Below are 27,944 nucleotides of genomic sequence, written 5' to 3' on the forward strand. Positions count from 1 at the left end.
TGTGGCCGCTGTTCGCCCTCATGATCAGATTGTCCTGCTTGCAGAAGAGGCTCATTTAATCTGGATCAGCTTGTGATGTGTGCCGCAAAGCAGATAAGCCGACTGCCCAACGGGCGACCACCGGGGACTGAAATAATCAGATTGGACTCTCGTGCGTCCGGAGCATCTGCAGTGAGCGCCGAGGCGCTCTTGAGTGGAGGGGGGCGTGCGGAGTGAAGGGCGGGGGGATTCGCGGGGGCAGAGCTGCGATTCCCAGCTGGTGGCACTGGAGCGGCAGACTATGGGAGTTCGGAGCGCAAACGATCGACACAGTTCTTCCTATTCGAGTACTGGGGGCGGTGCAGTAGCTTCCTTCCTGACCCCCGGTGAACAATTCCGACAGACGAACCGAGCAGCTGAATGCAACTCACACGCCGGTAAGGATCGTGGAGGACATCTGCGCTCGAGCCTCTGCATGGCTGTTGAGAGGTCAGAAGTTGAAGCATGCGGACATTAGCCTCCTGACAAAACCATCACTTCTCCCATCTTTTCTTCTTGACGTGGAACAGGAAGACACCTGAGGACACAAGGAGTGAAAGGATGGTCCTCTGGTGATGATCTACACAGGCTCTCAATCCAGGGAATTACTCAGTTCAGAAAAGTAGGAGGAGAAGTGTGAGCTGACAAGATAGGTACACAGGTAGGAGTGAGGGGCAAAAGTGCCTGGCATAAAGTGACACCGTGTAAATATGTGAGAACTGGAGTGTGTGTTACCTTCTGTTTGTTCACTTGCTTGCGATTGCGCATGTATGACCGACAACGCGAGTGATGGCATTTATGAGTGAGCACTTGTTTGTGCAGGTGTAAGCACAGATGGACTTGAATGCAAAGTGCGACTTTATATGTTTAATCACAATGTCTTGAAAGAGTGTGGTGTGCACCTGTGCATGCCAGTATACTGCATGGCTTACTATGTAAAATAGTGTCCACTTGTTTGTGAGTGAGGACATTACTTTACATCTAGGAGTGCACTCTTGTGTGTTTTGTATGGGAGAACATATTTATGTTTAAGTTCAAGAACAGCAAAAGTTTTTTTTTTTTTTTTTTTTTTAAATGCACTCTTCATGAAAGCCTGGTCCTGATCACAGCACAGATCAGAATCTGAAAAATGATCATTTTTCATGCATTATTACATGCTATTTCATTTTTCTATAGATGTCACTCCCGTTATTTTTCTGATTTATAGAGGGGGTGTCGGTGAATACCTTTGTGGAGATGGGTTTATACCCCTGCACATGAATGTACACCTCTTTGTGTCACTTCAGGAGTGAGTATGAGAGTGCACTGGCTTTTCATCTGACTGTGCTCCTTTGACATGTGGAGTGCCACAGTGCTCGGTTCTTGGACCTATACTTTTCTCTTTATATATTCTTTCCCTATCACAGATTCTTAACTCTTTCAAGGACATCTCGTATCATCTATATTCAGATGATATACAGCTTTATTTTTCATTTAAGCCTAACCAAATGAATACTTTGGTCACTTTGGTTGATTGTCTCAAGTTAACGACTGGCTCAGTAGTAATTACCTGCAGTTGAATTCAGGAAAAACTGAGGTACTAATTGTTGCTCCTCCTGTTCTTCATTCTGAGAGTTTAAAATTATCTTCTGTGTCTCCTATTATTAAGTCGAGTCTACGTAACCTTGGGGTTATTTTTGACCAGTCCCTGACACTTGATGAATATGTAAGGTCAGTCAGCTGCTCGTGTTTCTTTCATTTAAGAAATCTCTCAAAACTAAGAAATGTTTCAAAATCAGAATTGGAGATGCTTGTTCATTCTGTTATTTCCTCACAGCTTGATTACTGTAATGCTCTCTTTACAGGTTTGAGCAAGTCCTCTCTCTCACGCCTTCAGTTAGTTCAAAATGCAGCTGCCAGGCTCCTAACTCGCGCTAGCCAGAGTGATCATACCACCCCCATTTTGCACACACTGTACTGGCTCCCAGTGTTTTATAGAATTCATTTTAAAGTTTTGGTACTTACTTTTAGAGCTTTGCATGGACAAGCTCCTGAGTACCTAACCAGTCTGCTCCAATGCCATACAGCTTGCCGGACTCTAAGATCTGGGCAACAGGGCCTTCTCGTTGTCCCATGCACTCGGCTGAAAACCCGTGGGGATCGTGCCTTTCAGTCTGTAGCACCAAGATTATGGAACAGCCTGCCTTGTGGTCTGCATGGAGTCGAGTCTGTTGATTCTTTTAAAAAACAACTAAAAACATTTCTTTTTAAACAAGCTTTTAATCAGTGCTGAATAGTTCCAGTTTGTTTATTTATTGTTTTTATTGGTTTTGTTTTAACTGTTGTATTTGTACTGTATTTGCTGTTCAGCACTCTGTGACCTTTTGTCTGTGAAGGGTGCTATATAAATAAACAACAACTACTACTACTACTACTGAATGTCAGCATGACAGTGTGCACATGCAAGTGAAAGAGAATGTGTAATTACTCAGCAAAAGTCGCTCACACAGATGGGAAAATGCTTTTGTTGCCTCAGTTTTGACAGTTCACCAATGGTGGCACTTGACAAAAATTAATTCTTGTTTGCTGGTGAAACCGTTAAACTGATAGCCAATCTCAGGACAAGCACAACCTGGACCACAATAGGGTCCTGAATGAAGTCCTGATGGCCTTAGAGCTACAAATACAAGACAGATCAGACTTGGACCACAACTTAGCTACTAGGGATGCAATGCAGTCATCATTGGCTGCAAATGTCTCCTGGTAAAGTACTGGCTTCCCAGCTGACTTAAGGGAGGAAGAAAACAAAAAAATAAAGGTGGAGTGGTGGCTCAGGATCTGCACTGGTATCTGGAAGGTTGCCGGTTCAAATCCTGCTCCTGCTAGAAAGGATACTACTCCGCTGGGCCCTTGAGCAAGCCCCATTACCTCAAAATTGCTTCAGGGGGAGCTGTGTAATGGCTGACCCTACACTCTGACTCCTACAGGTCATGTGAATAGACAATTCAGCCCGGGGATTAACAAAGTATATCATATCAAAAAAATAAACAAGTATATGTGAGAAGCTGGATGATTCTGTCAAGCTTCTTTTTCTTTTATTATTTTCACATTATAAGGTTGTTCAGATAGGCAGCCATTCTTCATAAGTGCAGCTAATATATTGTTTTCTTGTACCGTTTTTTTAAAATGTCCTCTTTTAAATTTCACTCAAATTACTGTCAGGTCCATAAGTATTTGGACAGTGACATAATTTTGCCTCTGTATGCCACCACAATGGATTTGAAATAAAGCAATCATTGTACTACTGAAGTGTAGACTTGCAGCTTTAATTCAAAGAGTTTACCAAAAATAGCATATGAGCTTTTTAGGAATGACAGCCATTTTTTCTGCATAGCCCACCTATTTCCAGGGGCTCAAAAGCTGGCAGTGTGATGTAGTGGTTAAGGCTTTGGACTTCAAACACTGAGGAAGTGGGTTCAAATTTTGCTACTGACACTGTGTGACCATGAGCAAGTCACTTGACCTGTCTGGGCTCCAATTGGAAAACAAAAAGAAATGTAACCAAATGTATCATAAATGTTGTAAGTTGCCTTGGATAAAGGTGTCAGCCAAGCATGTAAATGTAAGTATTGAGGTCCAAAGAGATGTTCATGCAAGTAAAACAGTCCATCATTAGGCTGAGAAAACAAAACAAACCCTTTAGAGAATTAGTAGAAACACAAGGAGTGGTCAAATCAACCATCTGATACATTCTCAAAAAGAAGGAACACACTTTTGAATTCAGGAACAACAGAAGGTCTGGAAAACCACAGAAGACAACTGTGCTGGATGACTGCAGAATTCTGTGTTTGGTGAAGAAGAACCCCTTCACAGTATTTAGCCAAACCAAGGATACTCTCCGGGAGTTAGACCAATCTTTGCTAATCAAGAGAACACTTCATGAAAGTAAAGACAGAAGGTTTACCACAAGGTGCAAACCATAGGAATGACAGATTAGACTTTATCAGAAAACATTTTTTTAAATCCTGTCTTGTTCTGGAACAATTTTCTTTGGACAAAGGAAATGAAGATCAATGTATACCAGAATGTTGGAAAGAGAAGAATATGGAGAAGAGAAGAAATGGCTCATGATCTGATGCATACTGTGAAACATGGTGGAGGCAGTTTTATGGCATGATCATGTATGCCTGTGAATGGAAGTTAGTCATCATTGTTTATTGATGATATGACTGCTGGAAGAAGTAACAGGATAAATTCTGAAGTCTACTGGGCTATACTATCTGCATCAGATTCAGCCAAATGCTGCAAAAGTGATAGGGCGACACTTCATAGTACAGATGGACAATGAGCCAAAACATACAGTGACAATAAACCAAGAGCTTTTCAAAGCAAAGTAGTGGAATATTCTTCAATGGCAAGTCAGTCAACTGACCTCAACCCAATTGGACATGAACTTCACATGCTGAAGACAAAACTGATGGCAGAAAGTCCAACAAACAAGCAGCAACTGAAGACAGCTGCAGTAAAGGCCTGGCAGAGTATCACTAGGGTGGAAACCGCACTTGGAGATGGCCATGGCTTCAGACTTCAGGTATTCATTGACTGTAAAGGATTTTCAACCAAATACTGAAAATAATAATTATATTTATGATCATGTTAGTTTGTCCAAATACTTTTGGTCCCCTGAAAATAAGGGGACCTTGTATAAAATGTGTCTTTTCTAATCAGCTCATACAACATTTTTGTTAAACCCCTTGAATTAAAGCTGAAAGTCTACACTTCAATCACATAATGATTGTTTTGTTTCAAATCCATTGTGGTGACATACAGAGCCAAAATTATAAAAATTGTGTTACTGTCCAACTACTTATGGACCTAACTGTATTTTGCCAAAAGGAACACATTTTAACAGAACTGTAGACACAAGTGCAACCTTGGTCACATGGTTCACAAGCCAAGCAGTGTCATTTGTCATATTTATCATTGTAACAAGAAGAGACCCGAGTGTGTTCCTGGCTGCAAAAGTAAAAGGTTTGGTAGTGAGTAATGTTTACAAGACAGAGTCCAAAACAGAACTGAATTCCACAGGAACGGAGTGAGGCTTTATAGGAAGTCTGGGGGAAGTGATGTCGACCTCGGGGCCAGTGGCGTATCCCGAGTCGAGGCAGTGGCTCCTGGTGGGATTTCCCAGGAAAGGTCTGCAGGGAACTTAGAAAGAGCGTTAGTGCACCTCGCCTCCCTCTGGGCAGATGTGTTACCATTATTCTCCAAGCCATTCAGCTGCCTCCTATTCACACGTGTGTGACATCATACACTAAAAATATGTTATGCCAAAATATCATTTAGTCTGAAACTTGTTATATGTGGTGTGAAGCTGACAAACATATCTAAAGGAGAGTCTATTGGCCATATCTTATGGTGCCCATAACAGAAAATTTCAGACATACTTCAGTTACCTGATCTTTGATTGTTTAGAGTGATGTTATTCATGTGTAGCACATGTAACATTTGAGCTTATTATGGTCATCTGACTTAATTAGTAAAAGTGATGAAATGTTTATAATGTCTGCATACATTTTTGAAAATTCTTACCAATAAGTATTGGGATTCATCTTGTTTTCAATACTAAATATTTGTATGTTTAAATGAATTATTGCTCCTGAGCCACTTATATGTAGTTTGTAATTTGATCTACATGTGACACTAATAATGTTGACTGATATGTCTGAGAATAACTGGTTAGTCACCTGATGAATTTAAACTATTTCACATTTCCTAAAATGACCACTGATGAGTCCACCATAAATGTAGTCCAGGTGGACTGCTGGAATTTTATCGCATTTATATTATAATGTGATACATTTTTAGGGGATGCTTGTGGTCACGTAACACCAAATGCACTTTTCCAAAGAAACAGAGCTTGGCTTATTTATTCTATGCAATACAAAGAAATATAACTTTATATTTTCAGCTTAATCCAATTCAGAATCATGGAGGGGCAAAGCCTCTCCTAACCACACTGGACGCTGGTTTAATGCAGGGTACATAGAGATGCAAATGTGTGCTATTGATAGATAGATAGATAGATAGATAGATAGATAGATAGATAGATAGATAGATAGATAGATAGATAGATACTTTATTAATCCCAATGGGAAATTCACATTCTTCAGCAGCAGCATACTGATACAATAAATAATATTAAATTAAAGAATGATAATAATACAGGTGAAAAAAACAAACAATAACTATGTATAATGTTAAATATTAACGTTTACCCCCCCTGGTGGAATTAAAGAGTCGCATAGTTTGGGGGAGGAACGATCTCCTCAATCTGTCTGTGGAGCAGGACAGTGACAGCAGTCTGTCGCTGAAGCTGCTCTTCTGTCTGGAGATGACATTATTTAGTGGATGCAGTGGATTCTCCATAATTGATAGGAGCCTGCTGAGCGCCCTTCGCTCTGCCACAGATGTTAAACTGTCCAGCTCCATGCCAACAATAGAGCCTGCCTTCCTCACCAGTTTGTCCAGGCGTGAGGCGTCTTTCCTCTTAATGCTGCCTCCCCAGCACACCACTGCGTAGAAGAGGGCGCTCGCCACAACTGTTTGATAGAACATCTGCAGCATCTTATTGCAGATGTTGAAGGAAGCCAGCCTTCTAAGGAAGTATAACCGGCTTTGTCCTTTCTTGCACAGCGCATCAGTATTGGCAGTCCAGTCTAATTTATCATCCAGCTGCACTCCCAGATATTTATAGGTCTGCACCATCTGCACACAGTCACCTTTGATGATCACTGGGTCTATGAGGGGTCTGGGCCTCCTAAAATCCACCACCAGCTCCTTGGTTTTGCTGGTGTTCAGGTGTAGGTGGTTTGAGTCGGACCATTTAACAAAGTCATTGATTAGGTCCCTATACTCCTCCTCCAGCCCATTCCTGATACAGCCCACGATAGCAGTGTCATCAGCGAACTTTTGCACATGGCAGGACTCCAAGTTGTATTGGAAGTCCGATGTATATAGGCTGAACAGGACCGGAGAAAGTACAGTCCCTTGTGGTGCTCCTGTGTTGCTGACCACAATGTCAGACGTGCAGTTCCCAAGACGCACATACTGAGGTCTGTCTTTAAGATAGTCCACGATCCATGCCACTAGGTATGAATCTAATCCCATCTCTGTCAGCTTGTCCCTAAGGAGCAGAGGTTGGATTGTGTTGAAGGCGCTAGAGAAGTCTAGAAACATAATTCTTACAGCACCACTGCCTCTGTCCAAGTGAGAGAGGGATCGGTGTAACATATAGATGATGGCATCCTCCGCTCCCACCTTCTCCTGATATGCAAACTGCAGAGGGTCAAGGGCGTGTTGAACCTGTGGCCTAAGGTGGTGAAGCAGCAGCCTCTCCATGGTCTTCATCACATGTGATGTCAGAGCAACAGGCCGAAAGTCATTCAGCTCACTAGGACGTGATACCTTTGGGACTGGGGTGATACAATCAAGAAAACAAAGTCACATTTCATTATAAAACTGACAAGATTACTTAATGTCAACATTTAGATAAGATAAAGAAAATATAAGAAAGTAATTCCACTACTTCTTAACATTATTGATGGCACCATGTTAACCTGGAACTTTCATGGTAAAAAAAATGTGTTACAGTGCAAAGAAACATTCTTTTACTTTGAAAGAATATACAGGGTGAGCCAAAATGACGTTCTTCAAAAACATCAAATCCATCATCACTATGCAACGCACCTTCCGAATGCACTTCAGCATTCCTCCTAATGGTGACGTCCCAAATCGTGAAAACAATTCATCAGCGGGTGGCTAAATTTAGAGAGATGGGTAAAACATTGAACAGAAAATCTCCAGGCCGTCCTTGGACTGTACGAACGCCTGAAAACATCCAAGCTGAAAGGGCATCAATTTTGCAGTCTCCTAGACGTTCAGTGTGCAAACATGCTTCTGCCTTAGGCATTTCCAACACGTCTTTGATAACCTTAATTTCCATCCATACAAAATGATGATAGCCCAGGAACTCACTGAGAGAGACTGGGAGAGCTGTACAGAGCTGCGTGCGAACATTCTGCAAACCATTCATTGAGATGCCATCTTCATGTGCAGCGATAAGGTACATTTCCGTTTGAGTGGTTGCATAAATATGCAAAACTTTCAATAATGGGCTGAAATCAACCCTTGTGAACTTCATCAGAGACCTCTGCACAGTGAGTGTATTACAGTTTGGCGCATCGTTGCAGAATTTGGCATTGTAGGTCCTTACTCTTTGAGGAGAGGGCAGCAACCTTCACCATCACATCAGACTGTTAAATTAAAATGCTAGAGAACTTTTTGTTGCCCCAACTGGAAGAAATGGATGTGGTAGATGCCTGGTTTCAACAGGATGGAGCAACAGCTTATATGGTGTGGAGATCCATGCAAGTTTTTGCGAGAGACGTTTCTGGGGAAACTGATCTCCCTGTGTGGCAATGTTGAGTGGTCTTCACATTCGCCTGATCTCGCTCCATGCAGTTTCTTCTTGTGGGGTTATCTCAAGTCAAAGGTATACACAAAACGACCTCAAAACCTTGAAGCCCTCAAGGACGCTGTTCGCCATGAAATCGCCACTATTCCCCTTGAAATGGTCGAACGAGTCATGTGAGCATTCAGAAATCGTCTCGAAGAGTATATCGCTAATGATGGCCACCACCATGAAGACATCATTTTTAAAATACTGTGAAAAAAATTTTGTATACCCTTTCTTGTATCGTAATGAAATGTATTTTATTTTGTTGCTTTTTGTAGAATAAAAATTTGAAATGTGATACTTCTTTTTGGCTCACCCTGTATTATGCAAGGTTGATTTATACTAATTTTAATTAAAAAAGTAAGCTCTACAAGGTGCAGACTATCATGGAGGCATCATGCACATGTATAGAAGCAATGTTAAATACCACAGAATTAAAAAAAAAAACTTTTGAAAGGAAATCTTTTAGAAATTAGATTTGCATGACGTTACAGTGAAAGAATTACATCAGGGATTCTTTTCAAATTTTGAAATAAAATTGTGTGCAACAAATAAGTGTAATATTTTCATTTTAAAAGAAAATATTACAAAAAGTAGACTTGTAATAATGTTGTCTTTTCAATTAGACTGACTGCACTGGAGTGTGCCCATTGATATACTGGTACACCACGCAGAGCTGGTACCTGCCTGTCTGCCTTCGGCCTAAGTGTCAGCTCCTGTATGGATGGAGTATTATTATAGACAAGGGCATCAATGGCGCCTCACAGCTCCAGAGACATTGGTTCAGTCAGTGTCTTTGTGGGGTTTGCGTGCTCTCCCCATGACCATATGAGTTCTCTCTGTTTGCTTATACTTCAGCCCATACCCTGAATATGTGGGTGTTAGATTAATTTGCAGCTGTATGAGTGTGTGTGAGCGAGCGTGCTATACAATGAACTGGCGTCCCATCCAGGACTGATATTTACCATCCTAGCAGGAATGGGCAGGACAAAAAAAAAAGGGGAAAAGATGGAGGCTAAAGAAAATACAATTATAGAATGCCTAATAAATATTATGGAAGGTACTTACATACCATTTGCTTTAATGGAAATTTCTAGACAACAGATAGTGACAAAACTTTTAAATGCTGTAAAAAATTACACTATGCCAATTTTAAAATGGAGTCTTTTGATGGGAAAATTCTAGAAAGTAGAAAAATATAAAAAATCAATTTTAAAGAAAAATTGGCATGTTGTTCAAGACTCTTGCACCCAGTCTGGCCAGAAAAGGCTTTGACCCCTGCAAACCTTAACTGAATTAGGCAGGTCTGATAATGGGTGGCTGGATAGAAGGAAAATAGAAGAGATGAGTTGAAGACAAGAGAAGGGGAACATTTTCATCCTTTTCAAGCACACTTAATCCAGCTTAGGTCTGAGGTAGCTGCAACCTACATGGAAAGCATTATTGTAAAGGTAGGGAACAACCCTGTTTCTGCTTTGAAAATCTTTTTTCATGTCATGCCAGTGAACTGGGCTGGTTCTTATTGGACAGTTGCAATTATCTCCACCACCTTTCCTTAGCACTTGGGTAACATTTCCATGTTTTAGTCTGTACTTGCAGAAGTCACACTTTTAGTCCAGCCATGTAGGAGCCACCTCCACACAGACAGAAATCAGGTAGATATTTAAACTCATTCTGCTATGAGACAACAACCAAAAATACTGACAATCATTCTCAAAAATGTTCAGTCTAATTCTGGGTTGGAGGGGGCTTACATCTATGCCAGCAGCACTGAGAACAGGTCAAGAAACAGCCCTCAAGAGGGCCCAACCACATTAAAGAAAGTGCAATAATAATACTTTTATTTTGATGTGAAATCTTACTTAAATGAGAATTATAATTCTTTTAATTTGAGGCGAACTATTATGGAAAAGAAAGAAAGAGAGAGACAGGGGTTGGGAGCAGGCACTGATTACAGCGTGTTGCCGCACCCACCACATGACAAACCACCCAAATTAGGATCCAAGTGCAGCTGTACAATGGGTGACACCTCAGCACCACATTGGAACAGTATGAGATTTTTTACAGTGGCTGGACAGCCCGTCCTACCACCAACCCCCAAATTTTCTCTGCAATTTGGAGGACCTGCTTGCAGGGCTGGATGGAAAATAGAATCTACATGTTTTATTTATTTATTTTTTAATTTTATTTATTAATTTTATTGTAATCATTCCATACAGATAGATCAATTTATAACAAAAAAAAATTGAAGACAAATCAAACCCCACCCCTGAGAAGGAGAGCTTAGCCAAAGGAGAATTGCTTAGGGCTTTTTAATAGATGTTTTATTTTGAAAGGAAATTTTCATATGAAAGAAAACTGTGGTAACTTTTATTTTGAAGTTACTTTTATAGAAGATATAATTGCAGGGCTTCATTTTGATGAGAGACATGTTAGAATAAGAGAAAAGACCTGCGATTAAGGGTCTCTGATTAAGCACGCATTTTAGGCCACATCCTCATTTAGTAATTGCACAACAAGGTTTTGACCTAGTTTATTACATTTTATGTTAAACATGCGGAATCCTTGGGCAGTATCTAACTGTGTACCCACTGTACCACCCTCCCCAGTCCCTGTGTGCATTATACCAACAAAGGGACATTCTTCGAGCTATACAATATTTTACAAATTGTGTCCAATGACATATGTCACTCTGTTCGGGGTTGAGGTCCTGCCTGGCACTAGACACTGATGGTCTAGGCTCCATGGCCCTCAACTGGATTAGGCAGATTTGATCATGTTTGGATAGACGCTTCCATTATTAAATTTCATACACAGTTAACATTAAAATTGTTTTTACTGTACACCCTCATACATGACTTATAATGCGATGACTGAATCCCCACTCATCCCACATTTAATACAATAATACATTTTAGGTATTATTTAATAAATGTAAATTAAATTTAATAAATGCAAGTGAATTTATAATTATTATCCATCCATTTTGAATCCGCTTAATCCATTCTGGAGTTACAAATCTGCATCAAGTGCAAGGCATAACCAGCCCTTGTTAAGAAGCTTGTTCATTGCAGGTTGTTCCACCCAAGGTCATTCAGCCTAACAATGGGAAGTTCAGCAGGTGCAGGAGCCTATAGACTGTCCACAGCAACATACCGAGAACATGCAACTCTATACTGAAGGCACACAAAGTGGGATCCCAAGTCCGGTGAGGCAACAATGATATCCACTGTAAAGGCTGTTTTTTTTTTTTTTTTTAAACACAATTTTTAAATTCAGTAATTGAGAGTAGTGGAGTGGTTAGTATTGCTGCGGCAGTACACAAAGTATCTGAAATCTTGATTCGGTTCCTGGTCTGCTATCTGTGAATCTTACGTAGGTTTTTCTCTGATTGGTTAGAATCTCAATTGTCCCATTGTGTGTGTGTTTTCACCTCCACCATTGTATCCAAGCCTCAGTTCTGTGACATCCATGCATTGGTTAGAAAGGATCTCAAAATACACAGATGATATTATTGACTGATTTTGTTTCAATACTTTGAGAGTGTTTGTTCAAGTTCTGCCAGTCAACATGGTGGGTTGTTAGTGTGAGTGTACATTCACACTGCCACCCCACAACTATGTGGGCTAATGTCCCTATTTAAACTACTTGGTATATTTTAAATTCTTTCCCCACAGGAGCTGTGTTTCTTCTCCAGCCATGTCAGAGCCAACTTCAGTGCCACACCTTGGCTTCCAGTCTCAATGCGAGGCCAGCTCACCTTCAAACCATGAGTCTCTTTTGACCATACAGCGTGGCATTGTCATCCAGCTAACCACAGCCAAGAATGAGAATGAGTGGGTACAGCTGGAGGAACAGATGTCACTCCCTTATAAAGATACAGCCTGCTCTTTGGAAGGGAAAAATCCTGAGGAGCTCCAAGATTTAACATCCCCCGCCTCCATCTCGCAGTGCCTGCCACCCAGAAGCCAAGCCTCCCTCAGTGAGACATACAGCCCTTGTGGTTCTAAGCCTACGGTAAACCTGGTAAAATCTCTGTCTACAGAGATTGAGTCGCGGGATGCCTCCTCTACACTGAAAGCACGACCCCTTTTGAGCCTTGTCAAGTCCATCTCGACAGAGATCTCTCGTCACGAGCCAGAGGTCACCCAATCCAAGTCCGACTCAAGGCTCAATCTACACCTGTGGAAGCAGCTCACCCAACCCAAGGCACGCAATGGTGACTCCAGAACAGCACCCCCTTCACCCAGCATTTCGCCATCAGAAAGCAGAGGACCATTCTTTAAGGTCCCTGAAGTAGAGGCCAAATTGGAGGATACCAGGAGGAAACTCTCTGAAGCCATGCAGGAACCCCTGAGCCGGCTGAGCAAGATCATTGGTGATGAGACCTCTGGCACCTTCCGGCCTCGAGCCAACAGTGCTGGCTCCGCAAAGACCGGAGCTCACGGAGTAGAACTGGCATGTGACAGGCTGCCTACATACGAGATGCCAGCAATCCCCAAGAAAAAATGCCAAGGCAAGCAAAGCTCCTCCTCGGACAGCAGCAGCCACTATGAGATTTGCACATATGGAGATATTCTCCAGGTGGTGGAAATTGAGCCTGTATTGGAAAGTGCCAGGATAATGCCAGAGATTTCAAGCAAGGTCTCCTTGAACAGCCACAAGTCTGTACCCACCAGACTGCTATTTTACATCGCTCTACTGACATATGGCTATCTTGTCTTGCCAGTGCCACCCTACGCATCCGGCCTTTGCTTCGGACTGGTGGCCGGTTTCTTGCTGGGTTTGTCTGTTATCTTCCTTATGGTGCCTAGGAGCTCAGCTAACAGAAATGTGCCATCCACCCCAGAATGTTCACTACATGAAAGTCCCTTGCAGGATCCTGATGTCCTGAAGGTAAGTTCTTGAAATTCCTAGTAGCCCACCCTTGTGTCACCACTTAAATGCCTCTGGGGTGCCTTATAGCTATCCACCTTGTACTGCACTGAATGCAGGGTGTCTGTGCCAGCATTCACAATCAGACACCTAATCACGCAATCTTTATTTTATATAACACCTTGTCCTATGAGTCCCATCCCAAAGTGTTTGTATTTCACAGAGCATGAGTCACTTGGACTTAATTACACTCAAGGAATGAGGGTCTCAGTGATGCTTTAAGGAAAAGGCCTCCAAGCTGGGAAGGTGTTCGCAACAGTGTTGGGGAAAAAACAACATGTCAGAAACACTGGATCAAAATTTCCTAAGCAGTCTGTGCACAGAATGGGAGAGCAGGCAAATCTGTGTTTAGTTTACTGTGTGAAGTGTCTTTACTGTATTAACTCAATGTTACAACGCCTTCTTTTCAAATTAACCGACCTGTGGTACTGTAAGCTGGCATGTTCTTTCAAAATAGAACCGTTAAAAATTAGGAAATATAGCCTAAAGTCAAAAATGATGCAAAAAAATAATGGGTTCATTGCATACCTCGACCGAGTTTAGTTCTAGAAGAGTGAAGACAAACAACAGCTTGAGTCAAAATGATGTCGACTCGGATTTGGACCGAGTGCACTCCCTGAAATGACCTCACTGCACGGACGTGCAGAGTGTGGCTGTATGAAGCCCGAGAAGACACCATCAGGTAAAAGCTGCCGCTGCTCCCGCCAGGAAGTCAGCAAATGACGTCACTTCGCGTTTTACTCACCGAGGGGCTAAGCGCGCCATCTCCATTACATAAGGCATGCCACGCCAAACAAATCAATAGCTTAAAACGGAACAGGCCATTACTTGCAATGTGCTTCACACAAGCACGTTTGACTGCCAGTCTAATGAAAGACGCAAATTCACTAGCTCACGTAAGTTGAAATAATATAAGACTAATCTAATAAAAGCGAATAATAGGCGGAGCACTGCAGCATCAGATTCAAGGAAGAAAACAGGCCATCGCACAAACCCAGATTCATACTGTTTATCATTGACACATACCTACATGCGCCTCTTTGGCTTTGTGGGAGAAAACCAGAGCACCTGACGGAAAAAAAACTACCTGACGGAAAATTAGCAGAGGGGTTATATTTCAGTCGAAACATTCTGTACATATTCTATCCCAATAAACAGTGAAGACAACGTCGAACGCTCACTATTCACTACTAACATTTGACATTAAAATGAAGATGTTGAGAAATTGTAAAGTACTTAGTCAGCGTTGGCAGTTGGTTGCCTTTGAAAAGATTTTTTTTTTTTAATACAGCGCCCGCCTGAATCCAGCACACCACGCTTGATTTGCCGCGTGTCCCAATGGGCGCTGCCACCCTCTCCTCCCTCCCGAAAGTCTACGCTTGTCTCACCAACTCCACCTGGCTCTTCTGCGCCTGCGCTAATTCGGAGCGGAGTTACCACCGTCAGGGGGTGAAAATCGGGGCCACTGGGGAAATATGGGGGTGGACACAACTATCAAATGGGGAGGAATTCTTAAAAGTAGGGGGGATTTTAAAATGTGAATTACTTTCCTGTGGAATTTTCATTCTATATAGTCCACATTTTCCTCATCTCTAAATGCTTGATGAAAGCCTCATCCAATAATACTGCAGAAATATTTCTTCTGCTCTGCCTACTCATCTCGAAGGTCATTTTGGTTTGGGGACGTAGTGGTCTGGGACTGAATTTTTTTAAACATTATTAATAAATTGCAGAGTTTCACTCAGGGGCTGCACAGTCTTAGGTTCACAATATTACATTCAAATCTCTTGAGTATATTTCAATATAACAATTACAGTATGTGATAACAACTCCCACAACAAGCAATGACGACAACAACAGTAAATGGAGTACTTAACAAGAGTTTATAGTGTCTTCATTATTTAAATAACTACTTTTCCTTTTCTAAAAATGTCTCTTGTAAATGAAATTGTGATTGCAAACTATATTTTGAAATAAATATCCTGAGTCGTTCAATTTTAAAATGAAACGGTTTATATTAAGAGCACAGAACATTATGATTGTATGTTTAGAGTGCTGTTTTATATGTAGTAAGTTGATTAAACTTTAATTCACTGAGTTTTCATAATGACCATCTGATATTTAACCTGTTTTAAATACAAAGGTGTGAATATCCTCCATGTAGTGCAAAAACATGCCATTTTTTTTGCAGGTGAAATAAAGTTAATTCACATTCAGCGTTGGATTTGAATATTTTAAAACATTTTGTATATCTGTAGCCTGAGCTAGTTACTTAATGTAGCTAAATTACTAAACAATACCTAAGATTTCATTTTACAGAATGGGAAGAAATTTCCCAAATGGGGGGAAATTGGCTTGTTGATGGAGGGATTTTGACTGCAGTACTTGGCAACCCTGATTTGGAGTCTCACCCTGCTCATGTGGGGTTTTTCACTCTCCTTCTCCACTTGCCAATCCATGCCAGTTTACTTGCCAAGAGCCATACACCAAGGCCAAGGGATTTTACAGCTTATTTGTTAAACACATGCATGTACTGTATATGTGCTCCCTTTCCATGCTGTTCACCGGCTCTTTTGATGACAGATTTCTCCACATGACTGTGCCTGTGTTCTGCCATTTTTTTTGCTGCCTCCTCAAATTTTGCTGCTGTAGATGTCAAAGGCAAGGGAAGCAAAATGTGACAGACAAAGCTGACAGTTCACCCTTCCTATCAGATTCTGCTGCCTTCACAAGGGGAATAAAGAGTTGGAAGTGAATGTTTGGAAATAATACTGGTAAAGGACATTTTAAAAATGTCATTTGTAAACTATGATTTATATGACAATTTTTTGTCATATTTTTCTGCCCAGGGTTCAAGTCTAAGATCAGTTCTGTCTGTTTATTGACCACTGTATACAACTACATGATTTTCAGTCATCTGAAATAACCAATGTTAATAATAGAATAAATGAAAATCAAGTAAGCCATTGTTTAAATGTCAGATGGAATAGTAATAATGCAAATGTCACAAAGCCCGATTGACAAGTTGCAAACTAAAATTAAATGACAAACTATGCAAGACTTTCAAGTAACAAATCAGATGCAATACATATAAATTGCATTAAACACATTATTAAATAATGCAGTGATTTTTGTAATTAACTTGAGAAACAGAAGCTCTAAAATGGCAGTTGCAAAAATCACAAGTAAGTTCTGCAAACTGACTTCTCACTAACCACTTATTTCTGTTGTATACATTTTTAAAGTTAAAAATATGACAACAATTATAATGGAGAGAACAACAAATAGAAAATCATAAATATAAAATGTTGCAAATCCCGGAGCAGAATTTGATAATTTCTTCAGTTCATCACATTTGCTCCCAGAAGGAGATTTTTCCCTTGGAAAATCCAGCAAATCATTGGAAAATAGTGGAAATATAAGGAAGAAGATGAAAATAGCAGAGAATACAAATGATATTCAGTAATTGGAAGACTGCGGTTCACGTCCTGGGTGCTCCCTGCATGGAGTTTGCATGACATTTGGTGTAAAGAGAGCCTCTGGGAAGCGGAGTACGATGCATCCTGAGATTTGAAAAACCACCTGTGAATGGCTCATGTAGATCATTAGACTTTAAGACCACACATCACTGGTATGTGAAAGTGATATAAAAATATAATAAGAGTTAATAGGAGATGGACAGTTGTATTGAATTGAATCTGAGTGTAAGTGAGGATCTATATTATTTAAAAAATGCTGCCACCCACCTCCCCCAAATTTTATCACCCTGTATGACCGCCTTGTCCACCAAACTAGCAGAGTCAGCCCTGCTCTGCTGATCACCATGCAGTTTTCACAACTACAAATTGTCAGTTCTTTTAAATCACGGTTCAATCCTTTTAATGATTAATCTGGCATTATCATTCACAAACTTCAGTTACACTGTCCTCCAGTAAGGGGTACTGCAGCCTATGGAGATATTTGCAGTTAAATGGTTTTATTGTTATTATTGATAAACGTGACATACATGGACTCCATAGGTATGATTTGTCCATGGAAATAAATGGCAACTTTGCATTTCAGAAAAAGATTCATGAACCCCCCATTGAAAAGCTTCCTTGACATGTCTTCTCAGTTGAAAAATATGAAACAGTGACTTGCCAAGTGTTTTCTCAATTGTATTGTACAGCGTGTTAGATTAATGTTTTTGTATAGTGTGCTTATGTGCTGCGATGGCCTTGTGCTCACTGTTGTTGGGATTAATGAATGTTCTTCCATTGTCTAAACCAGTTTGTTCCCTAGATCTGCCCTGGGGTACCACTGTGGCTGCAGGTTTTCATTGCAACCACTTTCACAAATAAATGGGTCAATCTTACTTCTAAGTGATCTAATTGTTAAATTAAGCCTTTTTCATCTCTTATTTGTATTTAGAAATACAGTATGTGCTGGTATGTTTGCATTTTTTGCCATATCTTCACATGTTAGCTTTCTTTTACCACATTCTTTTTAATTTACCTTTTCCTGTGGAGTTTACTCCGTTAATTGTATCCAAATACTGATAGCAGTGCAGATGCAGGTGCAAATGACACAGAATGTTAAAGTAGAGCCACTGCTTCAATGTTATATTCATTTGTGTGCTAATCTTTGTATACAAATTGACAAAATGTCCGGCATCCACATGAGGGCTGCATCTCTGATTAACAAAAGTAACATGAAGCATGTAGAAAGAGGGATGTAAGTACTAGAATGTCCAGTGAACAAAAACAACAAGACACACAATAAAAGATGCACCTAAAGGCTAGCATATGCAGTAAACAGAGGTTCCTAAATGCACAACGTGATCGAAACAGACATACTATTCTGCCAGTTTTAATAAACAAATATTTCACTATGATTGTAAGAAAAGGCATAACTAAGTGGTATTGAGGTTCAGTACTTAGGGCCACTTTAATGACACGTGTTCAACCCAACCATTGAACTCCTGTCTTTATTAAATATGATGATATTTTCCAATTTCTGCTTTTTTCATGTTAATCCAGAAATTGCAAAATAGCTTTACTAAATGTTTACAGGAATTTAGCAAGTATTTGTGTGAGTGATGTTAATTATTTTTGATTTTCTTGCTTTTTAAGATTTTGCTCTTTATTATGTTCTGGTCATTTAAACCTTTTCTTATTAATTAGGTCAGAAATGATTTTATATAGAAGTAGCTGCTTCACTTTAGTATACTGTACAGTATCATTTGCACCTGTGCCTATATGCTGCTCATCACTAACAGTCAGTGTTTGGATACAAATAAAGGAGTAAATGCCACAGGAAAAACTGATTTAAAAATAATATTGTTAAGAAAAGAATAACATTTAAAGATAACGGCAAAAAATATAACATTTGTGAATTATGTTTATATGTAAATGTACTAGTACATATTTCTGAATATAAAATAAGAGAAGAAAAAGACTAATTAAACAGTTAGATAATTTTGAAGCAAAACTGAACATTATTTGTGAAATTGGTTCGAATGAACATTTCCAGCTACAGTGGTACTCCAGGACTGAACTTGGGAACCCCTTGCCTAGATCAATATGATTGTTACGTTGTTTTGACTGAATGCTGCATTATTTAAATTAGACCAATTTTGTTCTACTTCCTGGTTGCAGAGAACTGATGCGTACTCTGGCACCAATAGACTGGACGCCAGTTTTTTCTTTTATGTAATCGTATTTTACTTTCGTCTCAGCCTGCCACACTGTGTTCACCACTCCAGCTCAATGATTCCCTCATCTCTTCAGTTTTGGATAATTTTTTCCACTAAAATTGAACATTTCAACTGGTGATGTTAGCAGGACCTGACTTAATAACTGCACATTTACATTATGTGAATTTCCCATTGGGATTAATAAAGTATCTATCTATCTATCTATCTATCTATCTATCTATCTATCTATAGGGTTGGCTCAATGAGATGTACACCTATGATCCTGAATTCTATCACCCATCACTCATGCACTCAGTGTATGCCAGACTTGAGGGATCCACATTGAGGCTGTCATATCCTAAATACAACATCCCCCGAAGTGTAACTTATGAAGATCTTCCTCCAGATGTGCCCTTGGTCAGCCATCGTGTGGTCCAGCTGGCAGAAAGCAAGGTAAGTAAATGCCATGGCTTTCAATTTTAACATTAGTAAGGCATCTGGTTTACCCTACTGTGTAGGTCAGTGGACCCTTTTTTCTTGCAGGTCTTCCTTGTCCCTCCAGGACTGGCCCATAAGAGGACATGGAACAAAAAGTATCCAATCTGCATCCTGTTGGCCAAACCTGCTGAGTCTGGGCTGTGCAGCCCACCTGAAGAGGATTCTGAAGAGCTCCCCATCCCTCAAGAGCCAAGTAGGAAAGCCCGGATACCTACAGCCAATCCTCCAGACAATGTGCTCTACCTCTTTGGGCGGACAGGACGGGATAAGGAGGAGTGGTTCCAGCAGCTCATCTTTGCCTCCCAGATGCTTGCAGATGACAAAGGAAGTCCTGTGAGACGTGGTTCCAAATGTGGTAAGGGTTGCAGGCAGAGCAGGGTAAGCCATGAAAATGCAATGCAGGGCTCCAGAGTACCCTTAGAATTTCAGATATAACCATTGCTCCAAAAATGATGTCAATTACAATAGAAATACTAGGGATTGAGGGGGGGGGGGTGCCACAGTACTATTTCAGATGTTATAAATGACTTCTGTGGTCCTGAAAGTTTAATGTTGAATTTCTTACCTCTTCATTCTTCTGACACAACTTCCCATGTCTTTTTTAGCTATTCCTCTGAATCGTTGCTCCAGCCCTTCAGCTTCATTGATGTGCAGCGGTGGGTCTAGCCGGGGCAGCACTGAGGACATTCCCTCACTGTGCCGGGCAAGAGACCTGGCAGGCGATGTCCGGAAGAAGATCCTGCTTGACTACCATACCTACATGGCCCATTTCATCCAAGGGGAGCCTTCAAGTCCTCTGTTGAGTCCATGTCATAGTGCTGCTGGCAGCCCAACGGCTAAGAGAAAGGTGCCTGGAGGGGGTCTGGTGAGCCCAGAAGTACCGCTAGTCAAAAGCAGAGCTGGAGGGTAGTCAGAGATCAGTGATGAGGTAACACTAAAAAATTAGGGCACAGAAAAATAAAACTATTTGGACAAGGAAAGATCAAATTACAGCATAGCAGTATGTGGGGTTTGCCATTCTAAGCAATTCGGCACTTTAAATGGAAACGTCCTTCTAAATAATTCATTAGTTATAACCGATAAGGGATGCAGAAGAGATGTTTTTGGAGGTTTAAATGGCTGTTTTTTTATCTTAAGCTTAGCAATATTTTGGATAGTGTTTTGCTAGATGAAACATGTCTGCTTCATGTGTGGCTCCCCTGTGCTCAGAAATGGCATTAACAGCAATCAAAGTCTCTTCTCCATCCCAACAATTTTAAAGATTCCTATTCAAAACCACAGACAATAATGCCTTGTTGATTTTAACCAACTCAAAGAAGCATTGCCTGCTTTCTTTAATATTAAATGTATATGGAGGATTACATTCAGTGCATTAATGTTTAAAATGGGCATCAGATTTTTGAATACAGATGACTCTTGACCCTGGACTGGATCAAACCAGTTTAAAAACACACAAATGATTTAATTGACCGCAGCTCTTGAGACCACACAAAAAGGTCTGACAAGATTTAACCCACTCATACACAATTACAATATTAATCATTCCACTAGGGGAATTGTTTCTCACAAATCATACTCAGAAATGGAACTCTGATTATTTGCAAGGGTAGCACAGTTGTATAGTGGCTCCATAGTCAACTTCAATTTTCTCCCGGTCACTCCCTGCCTGGATGTGTTTTCCTTCCATGTCCCAAAAATGTGAGTGAAGTCAAATTCTCAGCTGTACTTCATTTCATTCAGGGCCGCAAGAAGTTGGAGCCAATCACATCAACTTCATGCAGAAAGCAGGAGCAAACCCTGGATAGGCTGCCAGTCTATCACAAGTGCCACTCATGCACACCTACGCTCCATTAATTTAGAATTGTCAGTCATTCCAAAGCACACAGATCTTTAGTACATGGGAAGGAAACTGGAGTGCCTGGGAAAAAAACTTCACAAAGACATTGATAAGGCTCAGGACTACACCATAAGATTCTACATTGGTGGGCAACAACACTAACACAGAGCAGTCTTGATAGGTCAGTTGGTGACACTAAATTGTCACCATTGGCTTGTCGTCTGGTACTCCATCCAGGAGTTGACTCCTGTCTTGTACTTTGATCTCCAGTTACCCTAACCTGGGTAATGCAGATTCATAATGGATGCACAATTACTTTTTTTTTTAAAAAAAATTCACTAGAATGAGTGCTGTATTAATTATTCCAATAATAAAAATGGTCTGTTTAGGTGCTAGGTTGGCACTGGGGCACAGCGGTTAGCTCTGATACCCTACATTTACAGGTATCTGGATATCTTAGCACAGGTGTATTCTCTGTGAACCTTGCATGATCTTCGTGTGATCAAAGGTGATTTTCCTTTAACATCTTATAGACACGCAGGTTAAACTATCATGAGACTACCTTGATTTAGCCAGTCCATACACAAACACAATCTTTATATCCTGCCAAAGGCAGAAAACAGAGCAGGTGTTATGATCAGCATAATGGTTGAATTTGGACATCAAGAGTTCAATCTCTTGGTCCTTTTCATTTATCATTTTAAGTTCAATAAGGAGAAAGACATTTAGCAACCACAGAAAGACAAGTATTAACCACAGAAGGCAACAACTGCCTACTGACCCTCTCAAAATTGCCCTGTAAAAAGAGGCCAATAAAGGATTAAAATTTACAGATGTCCATGAAGAACACAGAGACCAGACAGATACAGCAAGCCCCAATGGAGAAAATGGAATAAGAAAAGGGGAAAATGAAAGATTCAAATTAGTGGCATGGCACAGACCTTACCACCAACCATCTTGGAACCACATGCACAGCAGCCTGCCACTTCATTCTGATCCTTTTTTATTAGAAATTCTCACTGTTTCCTTTTGAGTCAGTACAACTGGACCAGGAGATATGACATGGACAGAAAACAAGCAAGAAATCGGTGCTGGGAGATCAATCATGCCAAATTGTCAAAACACTAAGTTAAATCTTTGTTAAATTACAAGAGGGGAAAAAAAAATTGAGGAACAGAAAGCACACAAGAAGTTTGTTGAGAGAATCCACATTCTTGGGCAACCAGCATGAGCATAACGTTGACCTTTATACTGTTGCAACAATGATATCACATGTTATATGCTCCAGATATAACACAACATCAGCCTCTGCAAACAGTTGAGACGTGAAAAACGTATTCTCAAAATATCATCAAAAGTAAACCTACCTCAGAGTTTCAGGTTCCGTGGCAAACAAACCCTGATTAAGGATGAGACACCTGAAAAGCATCATGAGGAGAGTAAGAATAATTCAAAGTGATGCACCATTATAACATATTAGATTTCTTTATTTTAATTATTTTATTTAAAGTGTCTTAGATAAATATATTAAGTACTATGCAGGCACATTGTCAGATTTCTCTTCAGTTTTTATAACTAAAAGATGACACTACCTGTATAGAAAAATTCATAAATGAGGAATTTAAATAGAAGATGGCATCCAGGACATCACTATTAATAATTACATGCGCACGCACACACACACACTTATAGTTGCTATGCTCCTAACATAGTAGCAGCACTTCAAAAATAATGGTGCCAGGAATGCAAAAATGTTAACACAAAAATAAAACTCAAAAAGAAACATTAAGTGACACTTGATCCTGAAAGCAACTTTTAATGAACACCAGTATGAGTGAGTATACATCCCATCGAGGGTTGGCTTCCATTTTGCACATGACACTGTTAGCAGAGGCCCCGATTCATCACTTAGAAAATGGAATTGCGTCTAAACATCTCCCTGGAAGCATGAACCCTGGCTCGATTTAAGCAGGATTTGGGAGGATGACACAACATGGCTATTTCCTTAAAACCACACATTACTGTACATGTTTAGGTGGTGGAGGTGCATGTACAGTAGTTGTGGTAGTTATGATATCGTGACATGAACAGAGTAGAGTGAAACTCATATTTGCATGTGCAATCAACACACATCACCACTCACCAGTGCCATAAAAACTGAGCGGACTAGAACATGTAGTGGTGTTCATCAATGGCTGTGGGTTCTGTTAGAGCCACTGACTTGGAAGGGTAAGGCTGTGCTCATATGGACAGTGCATTCTATAGTCATAGTCTTGGGGAACTTAAAAGTTGTTGGCCTGTGTGAAAGGAGCACACTGCTAACCATAGTTAAACTGTGCCCACATGAACAACTTGACCCAGACAGTCACGTTCTCCATCCTCTTGGCGAAGTTCTGGCAGACAGAAGCACACTGAGGGCACAGTAAGTTTTCAAATCAGTTTTCAAGGGTGACTTATTGAAAGCACAGATTTTTCAGAGATGAGAAAAAAAAAGTAACACTAAAGATTCTGTCCCTTGGGCCCATGCCTAAGGGAATGCAGTAATTAAATCCCAAAAATAACAAGCAAGTAGGTCATCACAATGTGCTGTTTCTTCCTTTTCTTCAGTTCTTATCAGCAGTGCCAGCAGGCACCGGTGAGGCACAGCACTCCTGGATAAATGCTCTCCTTGGCCGAATCTTCTGGGATTTTTTGAGGGAGAAGTACTGGGCTGACCAAGTGGCTCACAAAATCCAGAAGAAGCTCAGCAAAATCCGGGTGAGCAGAATAAATATCCTTGATGTCACAAGTACAGGAATAATTTACAGTAGGTATATGTAGGGGGCACATCTGTCTACAAACAAACAATTAGTTAATTTAAGGAGTTCACCTACACCTAGACAACAGTTTTCCTCACAAGGGTCCTATTGGTGGATCCCATATTTGTCCATATACCTATATCCATATGAAATGGATTCCATGTATTTGTTTAATTTGTGTCATACAAATAAGACAACATGGCACCTCCAGTTACAAAATGGCACTGTATTGTTGCAAGTGGCTCCCAGCTATAAATGAATACCCACCAGATAAAGAGGTCCCAGTTAGATATACAGTAGACCTACAAGTCTGATGAGTTCTCTAGTTAGATGAGGTGCCCCCTCATGTTTTGTGACACTTTCTTGTGGACGTTTAAAGTAATTCACTTTAATTCACTCTCTTTTTCACCCTGCAGCTCCCTTATTTCATGAATGAACTTACCTTGACAGATCTCGACCTGGGAACATCCGTGCCACATATTCTGAATGCTTCTCGGCCATCCATGAACAGCAGAGGTAGAATTTACAAGGGGTGGCTATTAAATTGCTCAGGCCAAGCATGTTGAGGTGCTGTAAAGATAAAAACCTGAAGAACAGTGAGAATGCAATTGCCACCAACTGGCATGGGATTGCAGGTAGGATTGTATACACAGGGTTCAAGTCCAGAAATTCAAAACATGACAAACAAGAGTCAAAATGACCAAACGATGGATGGCAGGACAGGTCTCCCACATGAGAAGGGTTGTCCTATAATCCTTGGGTTCCACGTTTGACAAAGTGAGATGCTGGGGACCATCTGTTCTCTCAAAGCCAAGGTCAATGTGGTCAGTTGTCAGCTGACTAATTATGCTCAGTTTATTCAGGTTTACTGTGGAGAAAGGACAACCAGTCTTTGCCAGATCTGTATGGCCTTTTAACACCGCACCTTGGTGTTTTACAGGTTTGTGGGTGGATCTGGAAGTAACCTACACTGGATCACTGCAAATGACTCTGGAAACTAAAATGAACTTGTGCAAACTTGGGAAGGAGTCCACTTGGGACGGCAGCCAGGAGCTAGAGCTGGGGCAGGAGAGGTACATCATTGAGTCTCTTTTGGCCATTTATGGTTTCTGTCCCCAAAACCCAATTTCTATCTAGAACGTCTGATGCTACTCCATGCAGTTTAAGTTTTCTGAAATCTTCCTCTAAAGACTTGGAATGTGTGTCAGAGGTGGATTTGTTAGGTTAGGTAGAGCTACTGAGACTTGGATAAGGCGAGTAGACTTGTAACATAACTGGTATGACAGACATTGATGCTCCGATTTGTTTTTTGCGCCTTAATAAGAACTCTGGATTGGACAATTGGGCTGGTGCATCTAAAGAGACCTTTTTGATCTTCTGGCTAACCTGAAAAATGCACTGAAGTTTGTGGTTCAGGTGCCAATCTAGATACAGGCAACCATTGTATGTTTTGTGATGGCCATTATGTCTAATGTTAGAAAATCCTTTGTTGTAAAAATGGGATCAAAATCAAATACACAGGAAAGAGATTTAAGAAACTCTCCCAAGACCCCAAACGATACAGAAATGGCAGAGTGATGAAGAACCGCAAAATTATAAGTGCAAATCTAGCTTAGACTAACATCTGTGTGCTAGTGACACCATATAATGCTGAGACACCAAAATGTACCATACCTACCTTTATGTTCCTTGCAACTCCCAGGGCAAAGGGCCGCACCATTCTCCTTGCCGACAGTGATGAAGAGTCCTCAAGTGCTGGGTCTTCAGAGGATGAGGAAGTCTTACCCACTGAGCTTCATGGGAACCAAGGAGAGAAAATAGTTCCTACTGGCACTGATGGGTAAGTGTGGGCAAAAAGTGTGGCGATTACCCAGGGCTGGGTAAGACACCACAAAGTGAGATCTCTTCCATGTTTTAAAGCCATGGTAGTGGAACCCATACTGGTCGGAGGATCCTCCGCTTTGTGGACAAAATTGCCAAATCAAAGTACTTCCAAAGAGCCACTGAGAATGAGTTCATCAAAAAGAAGTTTGAGGAAGTGTCCAATATGCCACTGCTGCTGGTGGTAGAGGTGCAAGAGCTGTCAGGAATGCTCATCATCAACATTCCACCACCACCCACTGACCGTATCTGGTAGGTACCAGGTAAACCTGTTTGAATCAGTTACTCTCCTAGATCATACAGCCCACAAGAAGACATCCCATCATTATACTTATCATTGGAAAAATTTTGACAAAAACAGGCCATTCAGCTCAACCCTATACACCTAGATTCTCACACATAATAGCGAGTAAAAATTTGAAGATGCCTGAAGTCCCACTCTCTGCTAGACTACTTAGTAGTTTATTACATGCGTCTATAGTCACACTTATCTAACACAAACCTAAACCCAGGGCTCTCATGCAGCTGATTTTCTCTCTTTCTTTGTCTCAGGTACAGCTTCCGGATTCCACCACGGCTCGAACTGAAGGTGAGGCCAAAGCTGGGGGAGAGAGAGGTGACCTTCACTCATGTCACTGAGTGGATTGAAAATAAACTGCAGCAGGAACTCCAGGTGGGTAAGCATGACCAAATCTCAGCTTGAAACATGTGACAGATAATAGGGCCTTCTAATGGTACAACATTCAGGTAGTCCAGTGGGCAAAATGTATTGTTTCATGATTTTTGATGGTCAAGACTGAATCCAAATGGGAGATACAGCTGATGGCCTTCCCTGCTTATTTTCAGAAAGTCTTTGTCATGCCAAATATGGATGACTTGCATCTTCCCATCATGTGCTCTAGCCTGGAGTATTTGGACCAGCTACCTGAGGACTTCCAAGGAACAGCAGAGGATGACACTGAGTCCACAGCCAAGTGATGTACATGCAAACATGGGAGACATGTTCAAATCTTCTGTCTGGTGAAACTAACTGGGCAATGGCAACTAAATTGGTCACGCTGTATAAGCTGTTGGGGAGATTTGTCTGCTGGTTGGACAGTCATGATCCAGTTCCAAAATGGTACATATGCATGTGGACGTGTTCTTGCTCAGGACTATGGCAGAGACAAAAGAGGAGACAAAGTATGAGAGTGGTTCCCTCATTACTGACTTACCCTGTGACACAGCTAGTCACTTTGCTTGCTTTTGTTCTTGCCTCAAGAGTATAAATGCCCACAAATTTTTTATTACACTGAGGGTTCTGGGTGGCATTCAACCTTTAAGGCATAATATCCACTAAAGACTGGCACACTCTGCATGTGCGAGAGGAACTAGTTTGTTGAATACAACTTGGGTCAGCAAGACTGAAACTTGAGCCACTTCACTTTGTCATTTTCGGCTTGTCCGTTGATTCAGTAAAGAAAACAAAATGTCTGTTATGAATCTGGGTGTTGGAATGCAGTCTGCTTAATTTTTAGACAATTTACATTTAGTTTTGTGGTTTACATTTTTATGATGATTTAGGTGACTCCATTTTCATTTGATATTTGGTTGCTGCTGACATTTTACGACAATTCTTGTGTGACTGCTGCCAAATTATATATAGTCACTATGCCGATTTACAGGTCACATGATATAATGTGTCATCATTCCCCACATTTATAAGATGGCAGTGCACAGCTTTTGGCATTCAAGCTTTCAGATTCATAGTAAAAACAAATGACTTTGTTAAGAGATAGTATCAATTAAAGCAAACTAGTATTAGGA

General features: G+C 40.8%; 1 protein-coding gene across 3 annotated transcripts; it reads left to right on the forward strand.

Moving 5' to 3' along the window:
- Positions 1 to 210: 210 nt before the first annotated feature.
- Positions 211 to 27,944, forward strand: tex2l (testis expressed 2, like). 3 transcript variants are annotated; one of them, XM_051933478.1, is made up of 13 exons: positions 212 to 416; positions 549 to 679; positions 12,193 to 13,411; positions 19,377 to 19,577; positions 19,668 to 19,977; positions 20,228 to 20,487; positions 24,067 to 24,216; positions 24,674 to 24,773; positions 25,198 to 25,330; positions 25,960 to 26,097; positions 26,178 to 26,390; positions 26,691 to 26,811; positions 26,985 to 27,944. In XM_051933478.1, exons 3-13 carry the CDS (start codon positions 12,215 to 12,217, stop codon positions 27,114 to 27,116), a joined length of 2,955 nt encoding a protein of 984 aa, XP_051789438.1. In that variant the 5' UTR covers positions 212 to 416; positions 549 to 679; positions 12,193 to 12,214; the 3' UTR covers positions 27,117 to 27,944. The 3 variants fall into 3 exon arrangements, with proteins under 3 accessions (XP_051789440.1, XP_051789438.1, XP_051789439.1); XM_051933480.1 differs by having other exon boundaries at positions 211 to 679; positions 26,691 to 26,815; XM_051933479.1 differs by having other exon boundaries at positions 212 to 679; positions 20,228 to 20,469.

Source organism: Erpetoichthys calabaricus, chromosome 11, assembly GCF_900747795.2.
Source record: "Erpetoichthys calabaricus chromosome 11, fErpCal1.3, whole genome shotgun sequence".
Taxonomy (NCBI): Eukaryota; Metazoa; Chordata; class Cladistia; order Polypteriformes; family Polypteridae; genus Erpetoichthys; species Erpetoichthys calabaricus.

Coding starts and splice junctions, on each gene's coding strand:
- tex2l (XM_051933478.1), top strand. CDS start 12,215: ATGTCAGAGCCAACTTCAGTGCCACACCTTGGCTTCCAGTCTCAATGC. Junction 13,412..19,376: donor AGGATCCTGATGTCCTGAAG/GTAAGTTCTTGA, acceptor ATCTATCTATAG/GGTTGGCTCAATGAGATGTA. Junction 24,774..25,197: donor GCCATCCATGAACAGCAGAG/GTAGAATTTACA, acceptor GGTGTTTTACAG/GTTTGTGGGTGGATCTGGAA.